This window comes from Ipomoea triloba, chromosome 13 (assembly GCF_003576645.1).
Source record: "Ipomoea triloba cultivar NCNSP0323 chromosome 13, ASM357664v1".
In the NCBI taxonomy this organism is placed as follows: Eukaryota; Viridiplantae; Streptophyta; class Magnoliopsida; order Solanales; family Convolvulaceae; genus Ipomoea; species Ipomoea triloba.
In genome coordinates, this window is record NC_044928.1 from 29321436 (window position 1) to 29343847 (window position 22412).

The 22412-nt window shown below is 33.3% G+C and overlaps 3 protein-coding genes across 3 annotated transcripts; all 3 read right to left on the reverse strand.

The window, feature by feature from the left end:
* Positions 1-393: 393 nt before the first annotated feature.
* On the reverse strand, positions 394-5559 carry LOC116001899 (stem-specific protein TSJT1). Its single transcript, XM_031241848.1, has 5 exons — positions 5277-5559; positions 2244-2484; positions 2021-2141; positions 1471-1580; positions 394-751 (listed from the first exon to the last, which is right to left on the reverse strand). Exons 1-5 carry the CDS (start codon positions 5477-5479, stop codon positions 713-715), a joined length of 714 nt encoding a protein of 237 aa, XP_031097708.1. The 5' UTR covers positions 5480-5559; the 3' UTR covers positions 394-712.
* A 10017-nt stretch (positions 5560-15576) lies between these two features.
* LOC116000826 (probable aquaporin NIP7-1) lies at positions 15577-19386 on the reverse strand (the record flags this gene model as incomplete). The annotated part of the gene is made up of 5 exons (XM_031240668.1): positions 18814-19386; positions 17902-18126; positions 17109-17303; positions 16790-16851; positions 15577-15793 (listed from the first exon to the last, which is right to left on the reverse strand). Coding segments are annotated over exons 1-5 (903 nt in total), but the record flags the coding sequence as incomplete, so codon positions are not given.
* A 959-nt stretch (positions 19387-20345) lies between these two features.
* On the reverse strand, positions 20346-22014 carry LOC116002990 (mitogen-activated protein kinase kinase kinase 17-like). Its single transcript, XM_031243176.1, has 2 exons — positions 21720-22014; positions 20346-21055 (listed from the first exon to the last, which is right to left on the reverse strand). The coding sequence occupies exons 1-2, from the start codon at positions 22001-22003 to the stop codon at positions 20434-20436; spliced, it is 906 nt and encodes a 301-aa protein (XP_031099036.1). The 5' UTR covers positions 22004-22014; the 3' UTR covers positions 20346-20433.
* Between the last annotated feature and the right edge of the window lie 398 nt (positions 22015-22412).

Sequence of the window (22412 nt, forward strand, 5' to 3'; positions counted from 1 at the left end):
AAAGCTTTTCTCAATTGTCTGTGTGACCCATTTCTATATATCAAATTGCTCTTTCTTAATTTGTCATTCAAACAGATTGGGTTTGCTTCTGTATTATTTGTTTGGCCTCTTAGTCTAGATGAAGGTTAAGGCCATGGTAGTTACTATTAATATTTTTTTTACACTTGTCAATATTAAGATGATTAGGAATTTATAGACAATTCATGGTTGATATAAGTGACCATTAAGCTGCCACTATACATTAGTACAAACCAGATGCATGGTTAGGTCAATTGCAAGAATTTTCAGAATTAATACTAAAATTAAATCTTTGAAAAAGAAAATATATATTTAGATTAATTAAAAGAGTTGAGGAAGGGAAAATAAATAATTACTGCAAAATGCAAAAAGAGGTGTAATGATGTGATGACACATACAAGACTGTCATTTATTAGATTGAACAAGGAAGAAACAGCTAGCTTAGCTTTACAATGGCGAAATTGAAACAAACAAACCCCAAAATCTACATTCATTCTAAAGCAGAGAAAACAACTTAGCATAAAGATTACTGCATCTCACTCTAAGTAAAATAGTACTGTAATAAACAGCTAAGGGACCTTTGTCATTCACTTATTTACATTATATTGCTCCCTATCTTCCCCTTGCATCCTCTCTCTCTCTTCCCTGGTCACCACTGTTAAAAGAGGATCTATCTCTGTAAAGAGGGATAGATCTATTTTGTTGCTGCAAGAACTGCTGGCCCTCCCTCAACCTGCAATAACACCAAAGAAAATGACAATCAGCAACAGTGTGCAACAGAGCAATGTGTGGCTCATATTTTTTTGGTCTTTTTTTTTTCTTCTTCTTCTAAATCACTGTGAATTTCCTGCTTCCACTTAAAGTTGTATGGTCTGTTGGTCCATGGGTCAACTCTTTTTATTTATTTATTTATTTATTTTGCCTACAAAATCGGTGTTCTCACCATAATGAGACTAATCTGAATTTGAATTGAATTGTGTAGTAGAATTTAACTCTTACTTGGGAAAAGGTTAGCCCCATAGCTTTTAAAGTTGTATGGTGGGTTGGTCCATGTATCAACTTTAAGCATGAGAACATGGGTTTAATCAGAAATCATATTGTTGTTATGTGATTTATCATGATGTCTCACTTTGGTTACAAAATTTGTACAAATGGGCATCTTGTCAAGTTTCAATCTAGCCTGTGGCCCACTGCTAAAGCAAGTAATTAAAGATGTGGCCAACATCTTTCCTATTTGATCAGAGCAAAGAAAATTAGGTGGATTGCAAATTTCTTAAGGTTGATGTTAATGTACAACTATTTTGATGTAGACAATTCATAATTTCATATTTATGGAACCTCCTAGTATCACTAATGTCTAGACTGTCAATCATAAATTGCAATAAAACCACAGGACCCCACCCCCAATATATATGGTTGCTGAATGTTTGCTAATTAAGTCCATCATCTTACCATAAACTTGGCCCCCCAAATTTCCTCCTCTGGAGCAGGTATGGCAGTGATCTTGCTTTTAGGATTCTCATAGCATTTCAGTTCTCCCACTGCTGTGGAGAAGAAGCACCCTGTAAAATGAAGTAAAACAACAATTAAAATACAACAGATTCAATTAGCCACTACCCAGTCTTGTGACCCTAGTCAGCAAAGAGCCGGCTCAAACTAAGAGAGCCAATAGACTGATCCTACTGGGAGTCAAACTTGTAACCGCCTCATGGTTACCAATTCAATAGTCTGACCAACTTAGTTGGAGTTGCCCATAATATTTATTGTCTCTATAGATTATGATCATGTTGTTTCCAGCTGGATGCCAAATAGATTATATGTTACATTTTGGGTATCACTTTCAATGCTTTCAGTGATGCTGCCATATATTTTTGTAGTTTATATTGACATGTATTGTTGTCACAATTTATTATTTTTAGCATCTAATAGTAGAGTGGTCATCAATATCTATCACCATTTTGTATGTACCAATAATGCAAGGGAGATAATTTGTGACACCAACCTTGTGGGAAGGAAGCAAGTGACTTGCCACAAGAACCCTTGAGCAGATCAGCATCATTAGCAAATGCCACACATCCATCAGCAGTGATTCCCCAGTACAGAGGGACCTTGCCAGTTTGATCCTGTCACGACAACCCGAGCCACTTTGTCTTGTAAGCACCAACTACAAATTAAAACTTGCAATTTGTAAAGGCAATTGGTAGGTGAAGGTGAAGTATACTTACAGTAGCCACAAACAAGGTGGAGGTGGACTTGTCAAACACTATGAAAGCAAAGTTGCCCTCAAGGTGACCTACAACATGGTTTGCAGGGTAAGGTGCCCGGTCCCGAAGCGCCTTGTAAGCTTCAATGACCAAAACCACCTCGTTCGCAGACTTTGCAAGGCCATACTGTTGCCTCAAACTCCCTAAGTTGTCAAGTGTTCCCTCAAACAAGCAAAATATTTCATCCTTAACCGCAAACAGTCTGCCATTTTTAAAAATAATAACCATGAGTCAATCACACATCAATGTATTGATAATGACCAGTGAGAAGAAGATAAAAACAGAAGTGCAACTGTTAAGCATGAGTTAACCTTGCATGCAAGAGACAAGGAAAGATTCAAAGTTATATATGCTTCTACTGATATTTTTAAAAAATAAAGATGCTTCTGGTTGGGACCAATATAAGGAATTTCTTCCTTAGATATTGCCTTAAAGAAATGTGTAAAAGATGTGGGCAAGGTGTGTGCCCTTGGGTTAGGGAATTTTGTCTTTTATGGGTAAGAAAGGTGTAAAAGATATTCCCCCAGTATCTTATCCTAGAACCTAACTATTCACATTACAACTTGTAAGAAATTCCTAGTTTGTTATTCATGAATCTTTCAAGTGAAGGCAAGGAATAAGCATCTCTCAGAAGACAACAAAAAGGGCATATAGATGTCAATTGTTGGTAAAAAGGTAAATTGTCTAGAGTATACAATAGTCTCAAGCTTATCACTTGGCATTAAAAATTAGTCAAGACTAGATGATGAAACAGACTTGCACTAAGTGTTAAGGAATCATTACCTTAAAAAAAAAAATCAAATTACTCACTGTGATTTGTACACTTCACCAATTAAATTAAGTGTTCTTTGTTCCTTTATTATTATTTTTTTTCCATCAGGGGGAGGGGGAGACCCCAGTCTGTTCCTTTATTTCTTTAATCACTCAATAACCACATAAATTATATTGGCTAATGTTAGAAGTTAAGCAAAAAAAATATTTTGAGTTTCTCAATTATTTAAAATGTAGACATAGTCCTTTAATATTGTAATTATTAAAGTAGCGAATTTGATGCATCAAAAATTAAATCTATCACCAATATTCACTTAATAAAGTGACGATCTAAACTTTCAAAGACCAAATCATTCACTTTGATAATAATTAAAAGATTGAATTTGCAATATAAAAAATGGATGGTCTAGATCTTCACAACAGTTATAACTTAGAGACTAAAAGTATTAATTTTTTAAAATTTTAATAATTAATATAAGAATCAAAACATATAAAGTAGAACAAAATAATTCTTTCATAGAAATACTATGGAAATTATTTGGTGAATGATGGGTACCAAATAATTCAAATAGGATGGTCCAGTGATGGAGCTGTTCATGGATTACACGTATAGTATGGTGATAAACTGACACAGTGGAAATGTTGCCACGTTTGGATACGATGCCCAGATGGGGGTACAAATGTACAATGGAGTTCTAGGCTAAAATGCAGAGAACTTTCAGATCCATGAAATACTGAAAATGTTTTATTTATAGTAAACTGCAGACGTGGGACCCACGAGTACCAATTTTGGACCGTGAGATCACTAACTTCCATGGCCAATGATTTCCGTTGAAAATTTATCTTCTTTCAATGTATTTTACCCTTTTCACTAGCACAACATTATTTATAATAATAATTTTTATTACGATTTTTTTTAATGATACCGATTGATTCCATATGCAACTACGGAGTAGTAATTAGTGTAATTATGTCTAGTATTCTTCACCGTATATGATATTATTGATATTAATATTAATAATTTCTAAGTACAATAAAAATAATAAACATAATAAATTAATAATTGTATGACAAAAATTTATGTGTGACTGTATCGTGAATCATGGTCGTTGAGACCAGTCAAATTAAGATGAAATGTAATACTTATATTAATAAATTAATAAATGTAATATTAATTAAGTTAGTATAAATATTATATTTTATATTGACTTGATCTGACTCAGTTTATAGATAAAAATCTGTAAGACAGTCTCAGAGAAGTGTGATATATAGTTACAGTATAACGCACGGCCAAATATGTCAAAGGGAGTTCTCTATAAATTCATTATGAATTAAATTTGTGACTTCTTACCTAAATACGCGTGTAAGTTGGACTATATAGTGTCATACCTCAAAAAATGAAAACAAACAAATATTTATACTCGCTCATAATTGTGCATCTCAAGTCTCAACATCCAACTAGCTTCAAATGAAGAAATTTCCTTTTCAAGTACAAAAAGCTACTATATACTTACCAAAGGGTAAAAAAATTACCAAAAACAAATAGAAATCGAAAACCATTTAGAATCTATAGAACTCTTTCAATTTTGGTTATGTTTTCTAGTAAAATGCTCACTAGCAATGAAACAGATCAAATACACCACCGACAAGAAATTAAAACATCCAAAACACCAAAAAATTGCTGTTTACTATGGACTAATTTTTTTAGTAGGAAACCGATATCTCACCATTATAGTGAGATCGAAGTCGGCTTGCTAGACCGCACTTACAGAGCTTGAATTTGCTTGCTCAAATCACACTTCTAGAGTTTGAGTTTGATTCAAATTTATGAGAATTAAACTTTTAATCTTTACCATCTACTTACTAATTGTTCTAAACTGTTGATTAATATGAACTAATTTCAGTCTAAGAGAAACAAGGCATCTCAATTTCAAACTAATAAATAACCGACAAGTTCTATGGATTTTTGGTAAAATTAGATGATATCATGAAGACCGTAAACTGGCCATGATAACATGACATCATCAATGGCCGTGCTCATCCATAACCATCTCAGATCAGATAGCCACAGCCGTTGATCATCACATCTTACGCTACGGCAATGATCACACATGACACATGTATTGAATCCGTTAAGCAAAACATCACTTCTGTTGATTTAAACTTCAGTGCTAGTGTTAGGTTTTTTTTTTAAATTTGAAACTTCAATTTTCAGTTCTGTACCTGGGCTGTAAAGCGGACTCGTTGGCGTGAGAGTAAGCGAGCTGAGCATCGTCGCCTATCTGCACGGACACCGCCGACGAGTTGGTTTTGAGGAACCGGTTCACCAGAGCGTCCGCCGTGGTCTTCGGAGACGGGGTCCGGCTTCCGGCCGCCACCAACTCCTCCGGCGGAGAAACTATCGAGCTGCTAAACACACCCAACATTTTCTCTCTCTAGAACTATCGAGCTGCTAAACACACCCAAAAATTAAATAAAATAAACGAAACGCTCTTTCTCTCTCTACAATTATCAAAGCTAATACATGGATGGGTGAGTGTTGCAAGATTGCAGATAGTTCAATTTATAAAGCGACGGGCGGAGGACGAAGTGGTCATTTCACATGCCCGTTTTGGATTTTTGTCCCCAAAGAAAAAAAAAAAAGAATTTTAAAAAATCCAGTAAGGTAATTATGGCGTGTAGAGCGGGCCCCAGTTATGGGAAGGGTGGCGATGTTTCCTGCGTGTAGGATAGAGATTACCATAGCCGGTGGGCCCGCAGGCCGCAGGTGGGTCCCTGAAGACTCATCGCCGTGTTGGATGCATATGATCACGTGGCAGGCACCGTAGATGAAAGCAAGGGTAAAGATGGGAAATGGTTACATGGTGTCGCGTCCACGGTTGAAGATATACCGCTTTAAGATTATTGGACGGATCAAAAGTTATACCGTATTAAATGTTGATGTGAAGTGATTTTATTAAGGAAGGTGATATGTCTTGAGTGTTATATTTAGAAGTTAATGGAGTTGCGCAAATAAGAGATGTCCCGTCAATTGAATATCTATCGAGAACAAGATAAGGTGATAAATGGATTAGAGTATACATATCAATTAATTCATGTAAGAGACAGATAAAAATAGGAGAGAAAAATTTTTAAAAAAAGAATATGACAATTAAAAGAAATAGAAAAAAAAAATAGGTAGAGTGCCCGCCAACCGGTGGCCACTCTAATGCGCCCCAAATGCGGGATTGTGACTTTTTCTTTTTTTCCTTCTCTTGCAAAATCTTTATATTTGCAGGATAGAAGTTTCTCCAAAAATCAAGCTTCCCATCAATTTTATTATTGTAAAAGCAAGTTTTTTCTCTACAAAAGGTTCAACAAAAACCACTGATATAGATGCTCACCATCACCATTAGTGAATTTTTCACGATTTTTGAGAAAACAAAATAATTCATGTGGAGGAGAGAGAATGTCTTAGGTCTTCCTGCAAGAGTGGGTTGTTCGTGGGGCCCGCCAGTATCGTCTCCACTGAAGCTGGAACTCACACTCTTTTATATGAAAGTGTAACCGGGTGCTACTAGACCACAATGTCTTGACTACCTCAAAGTCTTTAATTGTTAAAAGAAATTGTAAATTTAATTTCTCAAGTATCAAAGCTGACATCGAACTTTATTTATATTCAGGGTATTATGAACAATATAATCAATTTGAAGGTACAAATATTCCAACCTATATACAAACGAAGTTTGGCAAATAGCTTATAGAGAGGTTGAACGTAGAATTCATTTAACAATTAATGGTCAAATTTGTAAAAACTGAGAGCAACTAGATTTTATTTTCCTACATTTATGTAATTGGACAATTGAAGTAAAGAAATAAACATTAATTATTTTATTTTTTATATTTATATTTATTTTATTTTTTTATAAATAAAGCAAGTATCCTCTTTAATTTGTATTGGTAAGCCATTACGAAATGATGTTGACTGCAAATTATTTCCCAAGTTACTGTACTGTTTACTTAGTCTTTTTCTGGGTGTGCCAAACTTGATGGTGAAAGAAAGTGCACCATTTGTGAATTGGCAAGTTTTCTATGTATATATTTTAAAGAAAATTTTTGTTGCAAATTAAATAAAATAATATAAAGTAAGCATATTCTTTAAAAATAATTATTTGATTATTATTTAATATAATGTTATCACTTGAATGTGATGGCCGGGGAAGTTAAGTATTGTTCAAGTTAAAGACTTTTTCATATTTGTCCTCATCATAATTTATTTCTCATCTTAATATTATATTTAGCTTCTTATGTAACATTATTGGATTGCTATTTTTTATTTGATTACTAAATGAATTTTTAAATGCATAATATGTCCGACCATTTCATTTCATTGTCACATCGTGAAGTAAATTTAAGATAGAAAATATTATTTTAAAATGTTACTATATATTGTTCTTGTGTTGCCACATATAAAAAGTGTGAGTGAAAATATGATTTTTCATTAAGAATAACTTGTTGGAAAATTAGTATGAAAATGACATATGAGTAGTTATTTTGAGTTATTGATGTGAGTGGACTTCACTACCAATTTGAATTGAGTTCATGTGGATTTGGATTCTCCTAAATAAAATGTAAATTGCATATATTTATACACACAAAAAAAAAGGGTGAATAAGAAATAGATAGATTCACAAAGTACATGGGGGTGGAGTGAGGGGAGGAGGCAGCTGCGTCCACTGTGAATCTGTCCCTGATGACTCTGATATAATTCTAACTGATTTTTAAATTTGGAGAGAATTTGCATAAAACTTTGGAGAACAAGGAAGCTAATGTAGCATTGTTTAGCCCTTATGTTATAAATATATATTTATAACAAAAATATATCACTAAACATTTCTGTTTGATCATAGTATAAAAAGGTTAATTAATATGGTATCATGCACAGTGTCGTCAATCCTACTCACATGAAAGCACAATAAATAATTATTAATTCTTTCAAAAAAAGATTCCAATTTCCAACCTACTCACTGACTTGTAGGAATCTTAGTATTCTCTTCAAGCACAATCAAATATAAAATTATTAGAAGATCGAGCCACACGCCAATTATATAGATATTATGAGTATAAAAATCATCAATATTTCATTGAGAACTAATAATTAATTTTAATATCTTAAATAAAAAATGTAAATATCCATTTATTAAAAAAAAAATTAATTCTTAAAAGATTGCTAGCGGATCCCCGAAAGGGTTGAGGACGAAATATATGAAATATTAAATATGTATTTTTATTATTGTACTAGTTTAAACTTTTAATTAGGTTGGAGCATACTATTTTAATTTGATATTAAAGCATCTAAAATGTTATACATATTATTTCAAGAAGTGGGTTTGGGCCGGATTTTGTTTTAATTTTTATTTATTTTTTAATTTTAAATTTCACAAGCTGTTTTTGCTTGTTACTTCAAGATATCTTCAAAATAAATGTCACTTTTTAGGTAATAAATATTAATTTTTAATTGGTAACTAAATACTTATCAAAAAGTCGCATATACATATTTTTTTGATTAATAGACCCAACCTATTTTAGATATAAATTCATAAGACGATCTTACAAACCTATACAAAATTTTATAAAATATTAAATCATGTATTCCCATTTTATTAGAAAAATTAGAGAAGGAATCTTTTTTGGGTAACAAGAAAAACCGACAAGACGGCAATCACTATTTAAATGTGTGTATTGTGTAAATTTTACTCTTATGTAATAGCTCGCAAACTATACAGGAGAAATAAACTACACTAGAAAGACTTTACGTAATGCGCTCAACTGAGAGGATGTTGACAAAAATTAAATTCATGATCTTATGATGATATGATAATCGTGTTTAATTTACCCAGTCAATCATATTTCGAGGCAAGAGAAGGAATCTTAGCATTGTTATTGGATGTCGTAATCAGTACAAAATATACAGGCAACATTGAAGAACATATTGGAATTAATTAAGATTTAAGAGATATTAAATAAAGGACAGGTGAGATTTAATCATAAAAATTAATTAAGATAAAATTTATGCAAGTTGGCGATGGCGACGCCCATGGTATCCTTAGCCATTATGGCCCACGGTTTGGGCGAATTTGCCCACCACGGTTCACCCAAAAGTTCATTAACATATTTGTGAACAAGTTGGATTTAAACTCATTTATATTTATTTAATTATTAAATAAACAAACAATTTTAAATAAACTCGTTGAGGTTAATATTATCGATCATTATACTCAGTAATAGGTCACTGGATTAATTAAATCTGGATTAAGCATAATGGAAAACTTAAGGAACCTCAGAGTACACTTTAGAAGCTCGGTGTACTCCGATCCAACTTCAATCGAGACACTCGGCTGACCTAACTACTACCCTTGAGAATTGTTTGGAGTTTGTTACAACTTATATTCCTCCTCTAGCTCTTATTACGAGGAGAACCGCCAATATAACAGACTTGCATCTGTAATTGATTAGTCCTTCTGTAACGGCTAGATCAAATGTCATCCAACCTTATAAATACGCCATGCATGCATCATAAAAGAGGTTGATATTTTGCCATATTGGATACATGTTATATTGTTCTTGTTTTGCCTTGAGTGACAAAAAACACTTTAACTTTTTCTTTTAAAGGTATTACTGCATACACATGAGTTCGAACCCTTGATCACATGTTTAAGCAATTCAAGCCATAAAGTATGTAGATTTAAGGGTGTATGTCATGGGGGTTTGGCTAAGGATATTAATATTTTATATACAATCATTGAATTTTATGTACATTTTTACTATACCGTATGTTTATTTCAATTGAAATTTATATTAATTTTTTATTTCAGATAACATTTTATACACTTGTCATCATAAAGAACTAAAGTGGATGTCAATTTGAATGAATTTTATTTTTAATTATCATAAATTAATTGAAAACATATTTTATAATAAAATGAATGTAAAAGTCATAAATTAAAATAAAAATGTCTTTAAGGTATATTTTCCTATACTCCCAACAAATGCAATATAATAACTGCATTTGGGGCATTTTTCCCATTTGGTGTGTGTCATTTTGACTTTTTAAAGTATATATATTTATAAATGAATAAATAATACCTGGAATAAGATTTTTGGAATCTGGCCACCTCTCCAATGAAATTGTTGGCTGGTTTTAATTAAGCACACAGGAAAAAAAAAAAGAAGCTAGAATTTAAAATTTTATTATTTTTATTTTATTTTGAATTGTTAAAATACATTTTAAAATTTTCTTAATAGGATGACCGTCACATCAGCGATGACCTAAGGAATATGTCAAATTTGATCGAGTTGCATAATTTTAGACATTTGAGGGATCTAATTGCACTTTTTTGAGTTGGATAAGCTAAGTACATTTTTGTTTGTAGTTTGGTGATTAATTTGAACATTTTTCTATTAAAAAAAAAACAGAGATAGATAAAAGTAAAATAAAATATGTAAAATATGTTCCCGTAAAAATGTTGACAAATCTTAACTATCCATGTTTAAAGGTCTTATACATGTTTAAACTAACTTTGAGAATATAATTAATTATCGTGCTTTGTTATCTTTAGGCTTTACTGAAAGTTATTGAGCGTTATTGAAAAATATATTGATATTTAAGATTTCGATCAATTTAATTTTATTAGCCTCTCAATCTTTAACTTTGCTTCTAATTATATAAGAAAATTGTGAGAGAAGTGAACAAAAACGAAATGCTTAACCCAACTTTGAATTTTTAAGATGAGAAGTTTCATGTAAAAGAAAATTCTTGTCATCAATTATAATATTATCTATGACTGTTTTGACTATATGACTATAAAATCACTACAAAATATGATAAATTATGGAATATTTTTTCTCACTTTATTTTAACAACTCTAAATTTTTGTGGATAAGGATTCCCATTGCTCTAGAAGCTTTATCCTTGTCAAAAATATTTGTGTGGTATCACACTTGCATTGTGTGAGACCGTCTCACGGATCCTTATTCGTGAGACGGGTCGGGTCGGGTCAAAGCACCATGCAAATGTCATACTTATATGTGCAAATGTCATACTTATATGCTCAAATATAACACTAATCAAGAATACAATTTTTGTTACTTATAAGAGAAAAAGTAATACATTTTTCATAATAAGTAATGTTGACAATTGCCCCTTACTTATAAGGGCAAATATAATACTTTTGAGGAAAAATGTAATACTTTTAAATCGAAATGTAAAAGTATTGTATTTTCCATTAAAAGTATTACATTTACCCTTATAAGTAACAAAAATGTTATTCCTAATTAATATTGCATTTGAGCATATAAGTATGACATTTGTGCATATAAGTGTTACATTTGCATATTGACCCGACCCGACCCAATACGTCTCATGGTGAGACGGTCTCACACAAATTTTTACCTTTAATTTTAATTCCGTGGATATATACACACATACTAATAACAAATCCATAAGTAAATCGTTATAAAAAATCATAATAACTTCCAAACAAGGTTACCTTATAAATATATACTCAATTGAAAATATATCAAATAATAAGTTCCTGAATTTTATACCCAAAAATAAAATTCTTAAACTTTAAAAATTTGTACTTAAACATATCAACTTATCAATTTAATGTTTAAACCAATTAGCCAATTACCTAAAGTTAACCCATAAAATTTCTTGGCAATATTTATTCAAATAGATTAATTAATTTAAAATTACCAAAAAAAAAAAAAACTGATTCTATCACTTGGACGAAGAAGCCACTTAAATTAATTTATCCCTTCTAGAATCCAGCTAGGGGAATGTCCCCTTCTAAAACTACCTCCCATACTTAATTTGTATAGTTTCAATTTTTTTTTTTTTTGAGTTTTACTGACTCGGTTACAATGTAGTATCTGTTCATAACTACTTTCTCAACCTACTGAAGTACAAAGAGTCAACAGATGCCTCCACTAAGGCTCGAACCCACTCTCATACTTAATTTGTATAGTTTCAATTAAACATATCAACTCATTTATAGTTCATGGACGGATAAGTTATCAATTTAATTGCATCAAATTGACAAGTCGATATATTTTTAAAAAAAATTATTGTTTACGCATCTGATTTCTTCTTCATGTAAAGCTTGAAAGTTTATTTAAATTTTTGCCCAACTTAATTTGTATATAGTTTATTATCAACTTGGAAACTTAGATTTCTTGAGATATTAGAATGTCAACATCGGAGCAAAAGCACGAACACTTGAACAACGATTTATAAAGCAAAAGACACCTCTGTTTTAGGGCAAGTGAGAGCCACATCTTCTTCATGAATCTACAATTAAGCTAAGCTTCCATTGACCTTGGGCTATATATGCGCATGTAGTATTGTATATGTGGGGTTATCCTGTCCAAATCTCAATATTTCATGGCCGGTGGCCCTGTTAACATCTAGTTGGACCTTTTCTTCCACAAATTGAATGGATTTCATTTCATTAATGGTTTATTTATTTATTTATTAATTTTTAAAAAGATTTTAGTATTTTTTTTATCATGATGTCATCATGTAATGTTAAGATAGAACTCGTTCAGTCGGGTAGCTTAGTTGGTTCTTGAAGGATTGGATGAAGGATTAGATCCTAGCAATCGTGACTCCTTGTATATATGTATCCAGTACGGACATGGTCCTTCCACTTAAAGGGTTGCTAGGTTAACGCGATTAAACTCCTACATAATTCCTATAGGGCCGGGTGTGCGGACCTCAAGGCAAAAATTTTAGCTTTTTGCACCCAAGATAGAACCTAATCATGGGGTGTAGATGAGATGCTGTTAGTTTTTTTCACCTTAATCTAGAGGCCGGTCTTGGATTTGACCTATAGAAGTGCAACTACATTAAAACCATGACGAGGTGTGGATGAGATGACGTGAGTCTCTTCCACTTTAATAAGAGGTCTTGCATTCAAGCTATGAAAATACAACACATTAAAACCCCTGGGTTAAAAGTTAAAACCTATAAGGCCCTCCTCAATTGTTTTTTTTTTATTGCACAAATATTAAGGTGTCACATAGGAGGGAAGGTGAAGCAAAAAAGGAAAAGAAAAAAAAAGTTGAAACACCAAAAGTCAGAAAAGCATAAAGGAAAAAAAAATATAAATGTTCTATTAACGCGCCCAGGGGCGTGCAGTGCTGCACGCACGCACCAGCAGAGGACCTTGCAGCAGGGGGCCTCACTTTTCTCTCTCTCCCTTCCACATCACCCTTCTTTTCTTAAAAAAATGTGAAAGAATCCATTAATGGGGTTAGCATAAGGATGTGCATGTGGATGAGATGACATGAGTCTCTTCCACCTTAATCATAGGTCTTATGTTCGAGCCATGAGAATACAACTACTTTAAAACTCATTAGGGAGTGTTTTGCCACCCTTTGAGATCCTAGTCATCCTAACTACTCAACATGAACATAATTAGTTTATTGTGTATTACTAATTGACTGATTGAGAAAACTTGTGGTTATACCAAAATAGTCATATGTTAAGATAGAAAATATATTTATTGATTTAACGTTTAACATTAAATTATCCGTTAATAGGGTAAACCTATCATAGACAATTCAACTAATGAATAATTTTGTTACAAGCAATAAAGTTGGTGGATGGTGTGATTCCACACTGTTTATTTACCTAGTTATTCAAGGATCATTTTCTTTTAATTAAAAAAAAAACTTTTATCTTTTCTTCTTTTTCACATTTGTGCATGGATTCCGTATTAGACAATTGGAGAACCGGTAGCTGAAGTTTTATTTTCTAAATAAAAAAATTATATTATCATGTCAAATGAATTTAAACGAGTTAATTATCATGTCATATCGTGCTGTGTAGACTCGGAAATGATAACTAATTAAATGTGTCTCAATTTTTTATTAGTGAAAATATAACTTTATTTTTTCACAACGGTATAATCGTCAATATTATATTTTAAATACCAAGATACTAAACTCGATCTTGTAATTCACCCGCCAAACACGTACATATAATTATAGTAAAATGGATTTTATAATTTGACCGTGAATGTATCAATCATGGGGCCAAAACAAGAGCAAGTGGCCAACGTTCGGTCTACTCCCATTGATGAATGATATGATGATGATATTGTCGAGGCACAACACTTCAACATTACGTGGAATTAACATTTTAAAATACTTAAATAATTACATGAAAACTAAACTTTTATTGTTTGTGGTTTTCTATGTATATGTTTCCGCAGGTTGTGGAACATGACGAGTTTATTGTCGTTAGCATTTGGATTTATAATTTTTTTTTAATTATTTGTGTTATTTACTTTTTCCATCCTAATCTCACCTTCTTTGTTTGATTAATTGGTTAATTTTTAGTATAACTAAACATTAGATGCTTTCTTACGTTATGGTTTCAACTTTCATTAGCGTGACATAATGAAATAAATTAAAATTATCGACAATGGCCTCTTAATCCAATAGTTAGAGAGCTTGATTTAGGAGATAAGGCAACTCCAATTGAGTTAGTTAGGTAATTTGTTTGATAATTACAATGTTAAAAGTTTGATTCTTTGGCAAGGTTGTTTATTAGCCTTCTCGGGATCATGTAAATCAAATAACTTGATAATTGCTGACACATAATATGATAGTTACAAGTACAGAAACTGTCAATTGCAGATACAGAATGTGTATTTTCAACTACAGACACAGAATTTGAAGGTAATTTTTGGACCAGGATCTACAATGCAAGGTAGACCCTGGTCCATGGTATAATTTGTTGTAAATTGTGATTGTCACATTTTTTTTTTTTTTTTTCAATCACTAGGTGGCCAAAATTTTCAATTAGCTAATGGTTGAATTTTTTATTTTTATTTTGTTTTTAAATCACGATTACTAGTGATCGAAATTGATAATACTTGTCAAGACCTTGTGATCTAATGACACACACTCACATATGGAAGGGGGTGAGTTCGAGTCTCAATGGAGGCGATATTGACTCTTTGTGCTTCAGTAGGTTGAGAAAAGTAGTTATGAATAGATACTGCATTGTAACAGAGTCAATAGTACTAAAAAAAAAATTGATAATACTTGAGACTCCTTAACATGAGGCCAAGAAGCTAGCTAGCTAATACCTCCGGCCGGGAACATGTTTTAAGTATATAAAGTTTCTTTGTTTATATAGGGTATTTATTTATCGTTGTGTCGCATTCGAGGGAAAAAAAGATTCATTTTTCTTCATAATAATAATAATAATAATAATAATAATAATAATAATAATAATAATAATAATAATAATAATAATAATAATAATAAATGTCAGGAGTGCAAAATGACATATGCTGCAAACAATCTTTCATTTTCAGAATAATGAAGTATGAACTCATCAGATATTGACACTACACTTGGAAATTATATATTATTATTGTTGTTATCATTATTATTATTACAGTGCAATTATTATTAGTATTTTTTGTGTAACATATAATATAATATATGATTTTTTGGTTTAATTTGAAGGATTATTATAATTATTATGTAAGGGAGTGTTTGGAGAAGTATCTGCATGCTTGCAAGTCCAGCCTTGGAGGCGTAGAAGACGATACAAGAAAACGCCGGCGACGGCTCCGGTGGTCGGAGCAACGACATAGATCCACAAGTTGCTATCAAAGCTCCATGATGCAATCGCCGGCCCTAATGATCTTGCCGGGTTCATTGACCCACCAGAAACTGGCCTGGAATTAATTACAAATCAAATAATATTAATGCGTCACCTTATAATAATACATTATGATATGTTACAACTAACAAGTAGCTAAACCTTTTATAATTAGTAATTCTAACCAGCTTGGTTGGCGTGCACTCTTATACCTTAAAAAAGGTCTGGAGTTCAAAATCCTCTCTCATCCCTTAATTATATTGAGTCAGTCCAGTAGGGTTTAAAAGTGCCTCATAAAGTTAGGACCGACAACTTATGTTAATTTATCTCATTGTATATCCTCCTTTGTTGGTTAAGGTTACAAAACGTGATTCACCTAGAACGCACACTCAGATAGTAACTGTGGATCTTATCATAGATCAACGGTTTATCATAGCTAAACAACATTTATGTGTAATACCCACAAATTATACCGCAAGATATGTTTAATTTTGGTGCTGTGCCAATTTTTCCCTTCTTTTCACTCTTTTTTTTTTCCCTCTCAAAAGTTGAATCACCAACTCCAAGAGCCCCCCATGCACCGGCCTGACAAAGCATCTAGAAACTAAGGATGTAAATCATGATAACTTAACTGAACACAGAGATGATGTCATTTTCACTCTTTTCTTCATAATAGAGATGATGATATCATTTTCACTCACACACTGAAAACTATCACATCTACTAATGGTTATAACTCCCTATTCTAACTACTCTCATGTTCTTCATTGTTAAGTTATAAATATCCATAACTCTTGCCTACCATGATGTACAATATGGTAAATGTACTCCCTCACTTATAATACAAAAGTCAATTTTTATTCACCTGACATACCAGTTGCTTGACTGAAATCAAACTAATATCTAAATGTTCCATCATAAGTGAATAGTACGTATAAATTTGTAACTCTAAATAAGGTATAACGGACTCGATTTTCGACATCTCATATGCACAAAATGATAATAATAACAATGATATATAAGTAAACTTAAAATTAATTAATTAATTAAACAAATTAAGGTTGACCATTACCCAGAGATTAGCACTCCAAGACCAATGCATACTCCAACAACAAATCCTGCCAATTTCCCTGTCTGCAAAATGCCCATTTCATTGTTAAGAATTAGGATGGTTTTATGTGTAATGTTGTTTTTATAATCGTTTTGATTCATGGCTCAAATCAATAAGTCTAATAAGTCATTCTCATCCGGAGTCAAACTTTGGAGCGGAGCTGAGCCTTGTAGTTACCAAGCTAACGTAATAGTTTGACCAACTCAGCTAGCTAGGGTTACGGTAATAACAGTTCACATCGATTATATTGAATAGCAAATTAATTAAAGGATTAACTTACAAATTGAGGATCACTAGACATTGAAGCAGCTAGGAAGAGAATAAGGAAGGTTGCCAAGAATTCTACCCAGAAGGCTGCATTGCATCCATGGAGTGGTCTTGTCATCATATGCTCATATTCCACTCCATAGATCAGCCTGCTTGAAATTGTGGCAAATACAGAACCTCCCACTTGTGCCATTATATAAAAGGGAACCTTGCAAAAACAATTGCCAAAAAATAAATGCTCACATCCACTTCTTCATTATATGAAAATTTTGCTTTTATGTAATAATAACTCGTAGACCACATAGGAGAGGTAAATTACACTAAAAAGACCTTATGTAATGGACTCGACCGAGAGAGTGTTGTCAAAAGTTAAACTTGTGACCTTCTGGTACGAGAATAATGCTCTACCCACCCGACCACCCCTTTCAGGGCAAGTTATACCCAATTTGACATGTGTAAACACATTCCAAACCACTCATTTGGTAGCAATAATTATTATCAAGCTCCTTGTCGGACGGCCCGGACCACAAAAAGCAAAATTTCTTGCATCAAGAGCTACAGCTATCAAAACGGGCACAACCCATATTTTAGATGAGTTGGGCTGGAGAAATTCTAGTCCAGCTCACTTTCAGATGGACCCGAGGCGGGCCAGTCCGTATGGGTCGGGCTGACCTGTTTTGACAGCTTTACTGAGCTCCAACCCAACATAATTGTGGATGGGAGGGTAATAAGTCATGGTGACATATATACATGATTATGAAGTTACCTAAAACTATGGAAGCTTAAGATTAATGTTGATATGGTACCTTGGGCCAGGGAAAAGGGCCAAGAGATGCAAAAGCTAGTGTGACAGAAGGATTGATATGAGCTCCAGAAATAGGCCCAATGGAGAAGACAACAACTACTACTGTAAGACTAGCAGTGGCTGCATACTCCAACAACCCTACTTGCACTCCCATCAGCTGCATGTTTGATATTATCCCACATATGCAAAACACTAATATGTATGTCCCCACTGCCTCTGCCATTATCTGCACTTCAACCAACATATATATATATATATATATATATATATAATTACTCCCTTTTTATTGCTCTAAATAAATATTTAGACTTATTTGCAATTAACAAAATCATAATATACCTATACCTAGCTATTATGCTAAAAGGTGGAAACATGTCGGGTCGAGCTAGGAATTGACAAATTAGGTGTGCTTATGTCATGGAAATTTAGTAAATTTACGGTATAAGATTGAGCCTACAATAGGTCCAACATGGACTAAAACATCTTTAAAAGGCCCATTTAATGTGTAGACTTTTTTTAAAAAGCTTTGTTATAAGTTTTGATTAGGTTCTGAGCATATTTAAGACAGTTTTATAATGGTTTGATATATATATATATACTTAGGTTTAATTTGTAAATATAAAAGAATATTAGGTAAAAATGAAATATATAATACTCCGTATTAAACAGGTCATTAGACCGCGTGGCCTGTTTAGTTAAATGTCTTAATTTAAGTAGGTCTAAGCTTAGCATTTTTACTAGACAATAAGCTAGGTCATAGCAAGTCCAAACCAGGCCCTCTATAGGCTCGTTTGTTAGCTAATACTGTATTAAATTAAATAACATAAAATTCTAAACTATTACTAATTCAACATTTTATAAAATTGAAAACATATATAAACAAATTGGGTAAATTTTGAGATGATGATTTGACCTCGCGGATGAAGATTTTGTTAAACATGGAAAGGAAACTGCAAAGCCTTCTCTTGCAGTTGATAGCTGCTTCTTCATTGCTGGTAGAGCTTGCATTGGATTGCATTTCTTGATAAGCCTTAGCCCTCTCACACGACGAGGAAGACGACGTCGTCTCAATGGACACATCAAAACAAGCCGTCTCTCCATCGCCTTTCATGATCATATCGCCGGCGTTCAATTAAAGATCTCCTTGACCCAAAACCATGACGTACGAGGAAGATCAGACAACGAGGAGGACGAGGAAAGTAAACGATCCGATGAAGAATGTTAGTGTTTTATGAATTGGGTTGTTGTTGTTGATGATGTGTGGGGTGGATATATAGTTGTGGTGTTGGAGTTGAGTTTGTTGTGTCCCGGCAGAATTGAAGTGTTTAGATGGGAGGAGATTAAGGTGAGAAGGGGGGCCTAAAGATGGCATTAATTTGATCGGACATGAAATTCTTGTGTTGCTCTTCAACTATGGTGAAAGGTTGCTCATGCTTCTTCAATGTGCCTGTAATCTATGGACGGACAGGGCAGGTGGTTGACCATTGTGTATAGTGTTGTGTTGTGTGCATTATTTCATGTATTCTCATCTTGTGTTAGTTTGTTGCAGGTACATATATGTATGTGTAAGTAAATATCCAAAACCAGGATATGCATATATGGGTGAGTTGACAGCATGGCCATGTTATTAGATTTGGTTGGACCAGTTTCTGGCCCAGGGATGTCAATTTCAATTCGTCACTCTCTATTTCGATTTTTAATTCCTATCTTGATAGGAATTGAAGCACGTGTTACATCTCAATGCACGGGGCAGAAATCATATTGCGTTAGCACCCATAGGGACCATCGCAATGCTTTGTTACTCAAATAATATTCTCAAAAGATCAAGGTCAGTTGGCGATGCACGCCTAATCGAAACACCGCATGCGCTTAACTGAGTACCGACAGGAACCTCACTCAGCCGAATCCAAGTACGAACATTTGAATAAATTTAGTCACATGTATTTTAATATAAAATTAAAATTTTAATTTTTAAAAAATTAAAAATCTGAATAAATATAAATGTTACAATTTAATCTTCAATATTAATTTTGTCAACATAAATTAAATTATTTTTATATCAATATATATTTTTTCTTATACAATTAAATAATAAGATGATGAGTAAGTAGTATATGGTGGTAGTGTGTATTTTTTTTAAAATATGCAATAAGTTAAGTGTTAAAATTTTAATGGGAGCTATGATTATTTATTTTGAACATATCAGTAGTAAAAATAATTAATTTTATATATTTATAAAATAACATACAATTTGGTATGTACATATCATGATGTGTCAAAGATAATGTCAACGTTACATCAGTTAAATTAATTATGATAACGATCATATTAACATCATATCGTTAACTTAATTTTAAAATACATGAATTTAATTGATCGATCAAAACTGAGGGACAAACATACCCGCAAATATTAAATTGATCAAAACTAAGATACATGAAGTATAGAGTTTTTTCATCATTCGAAATTGAGATACATGAAGTATATATATGCGAGTTTTCTCATCATTCAAAATTGAGATACCTAGGCTAAATTAAACTTCATGCGAGTTTTTTTTTTGGGTTTCCCAAAAAAAAGACAAAGGATCATGGTTATCCCAAATACTATAGCTCTCCATAGTATCAAAGCATGAAGTTGATGGCGGCCCTACTGTAAACAGATTCTCACTGGAATTCCAATCTTCAGAGCCGAAAGGGTTTTTCAGAGGCCCTTCATCTTCTTCCCTTTCTTCAATCTCAAACCAATGGTTATTTCTGATTATAAACGGGTGAGAAAGCAGCATCTCCGCCGTCCATCTTCGCCGTGGGTCCCATTGGAAACAGTTTCTCAGAAAAGCCAGGGCGGAAGGGGATACACTATCCTCGGTTGATAATAAGTTACAGTTATAGCTAAATTCCCAGGCGGGTTTTCCGGTGATCATCTGAACGACGATGCAACCCAGCGCCCAAATGTCCTTAGGCGCGTCGTAGTGTCTCCATCTCAAAGATTCCGGCGGCGCGTACCGTAACGCGCCGCGATGATTGTCGCCGAAAAAGTTGCTCCCGCCGGCCGTCTTGGCTAGCCCGAAATCGCAGAGCTTGATCCAATTCCTGGCGTGGCGTCTGAGGAAGACCAGGACGTTATCCGGCTTTATATCGCAGTGGACGAACCCTAGGCTGTGAGAAATAAGAATTTTCCATTAGTATAATATATTATATATTATATACTGAAATGCAGATAAAGACTAAAATATACGGAGTAATAATAAGGACAAAATAATAATTCTATCTTTGAAATTACAATCCACAAACTATGGAATTGTAAGTGATCTAAAATTACAATTCCTTTCAACCAAATTATGAAATTGAAATTCTATGGAGTTTGACGATAGGAATGGAATTACAATTCCATTTTATCAAACGCTCTAACCAACTAAGCTATCTAAACATTTAATAATTTGGGAAGGGGTGGGGGACAAACTGCCCTGGCCTTCTTTGGATCCCCGCCCTAATATCGACAAAAATTACACTTTTCGTCCTTAAGTTATAAGGTAATTGTAGAATTCGTCTTTAAATACTAGCCATACTCACTTTTCGTTCATAAGTTATCATTGATGTTACACTTTTCCTCCCTTTAACAATAAAACATTAGGGAGGAAATTTACAACTTTAGTATAATTTAGGAACAAAAAAATGAGCAGGAAAGGACAAAAAGTGCATACCAATAATAAGTTTGGAACAATTAAGGATGAATCCTACAATTATCCTATAACTTAGGAACGAAAAATCATTCTTCCTAAATTTTAGGTTAAAATAGTGTAAATGAATAGCGTTAACGTACCTATGAACGTGATGAATACCCTTGAGAAGCTGATAGGCGTACCATGCAACATCCGATTCCGGCAAGCCTCCCTCGCGGGACCTGAGCAAGTCGCCGAGAGTCCCGCCGGTAGCGTACTCGAGAAGAAGGTTATAAACCTCAAATCCGTTCTCCACACTCCTATCCTCCCCATAACAGCGAACAATATAGGGAGAAGCTCTGAGCGAATACAAAAACCGTCCCTCCCGTTCGAGGGAGTTGATGCACTTGACGATAGTGCCGGACTTCACCGCCGCAATCTCCATGTTTTCCGGTTGTACGGCCAAGTAGACCTGTCCGTACGAGCCGGACCCTAGAAATCGCTGTTTCGTCCACCACATAGCGGAATATAATGAGAGTTTGAAGAAAGTCGAAAGTGTTTAATGATTTCGAGGATTGATTGAAGGATATGATGAAGTGAGTGAGTAGCGACTAGCCAGGAGAGAAGTTTAAGTATATATAGCCGACTAAATCCCACTCATTGTGGGATGGGAATGATATGATATTACTCCTTTCCTAATTGGTATAGGGTTGTGATTATTTCTTACATCTCAAGAAATACACTTAACTAACCCTAGATACACTAATTAAATTTCTGAGAAAATATTTTTAAAATAATGTATTTGATGGGAATAAAGAAAATTAATTAATTTAATTAGTGGTATCAAGAAACAT

Bases quoted from the DNA above. Each gene is read 5' to 3' on its own strand.
- LOC116001899 (XM_031241848.1), bottom strand. From the start codon at position 5,479: ATGTTGGGTGTGTTTAGCAGCTCGATAGTTTCTCCGCCGGAGGAGTTG. The intron at 2,485-5,276 runs GTACAGAACTGA...TAAAAATGGCAG, and splicing joins GAGTCCGCTTTACAGCCCAG to ACTGTTTGCGGTTAAGGATG. The intron at 752-1,470 runs GTAAGATGATGG...GTGTTATTGCAG, and splicing joins TTTGGGGGGCCAAGTTTATG to GTTGAGGGAGGGCCAGCAGT.
- LOC116002990 (XM_031243176.1), bottom strand. From the start codon at position 22,003: ATGGAGATTGCGGCGGTGAAGTCCGGCACTATCGTCAAGTGCATCAAC. The intron at 21,056-21,719 runs GTACGTTAACGC...TATTTCTCACAG, and splicing joins GGTATTCATCACGTTCATAG to CCTAGGGTTCGTCCACTGCG.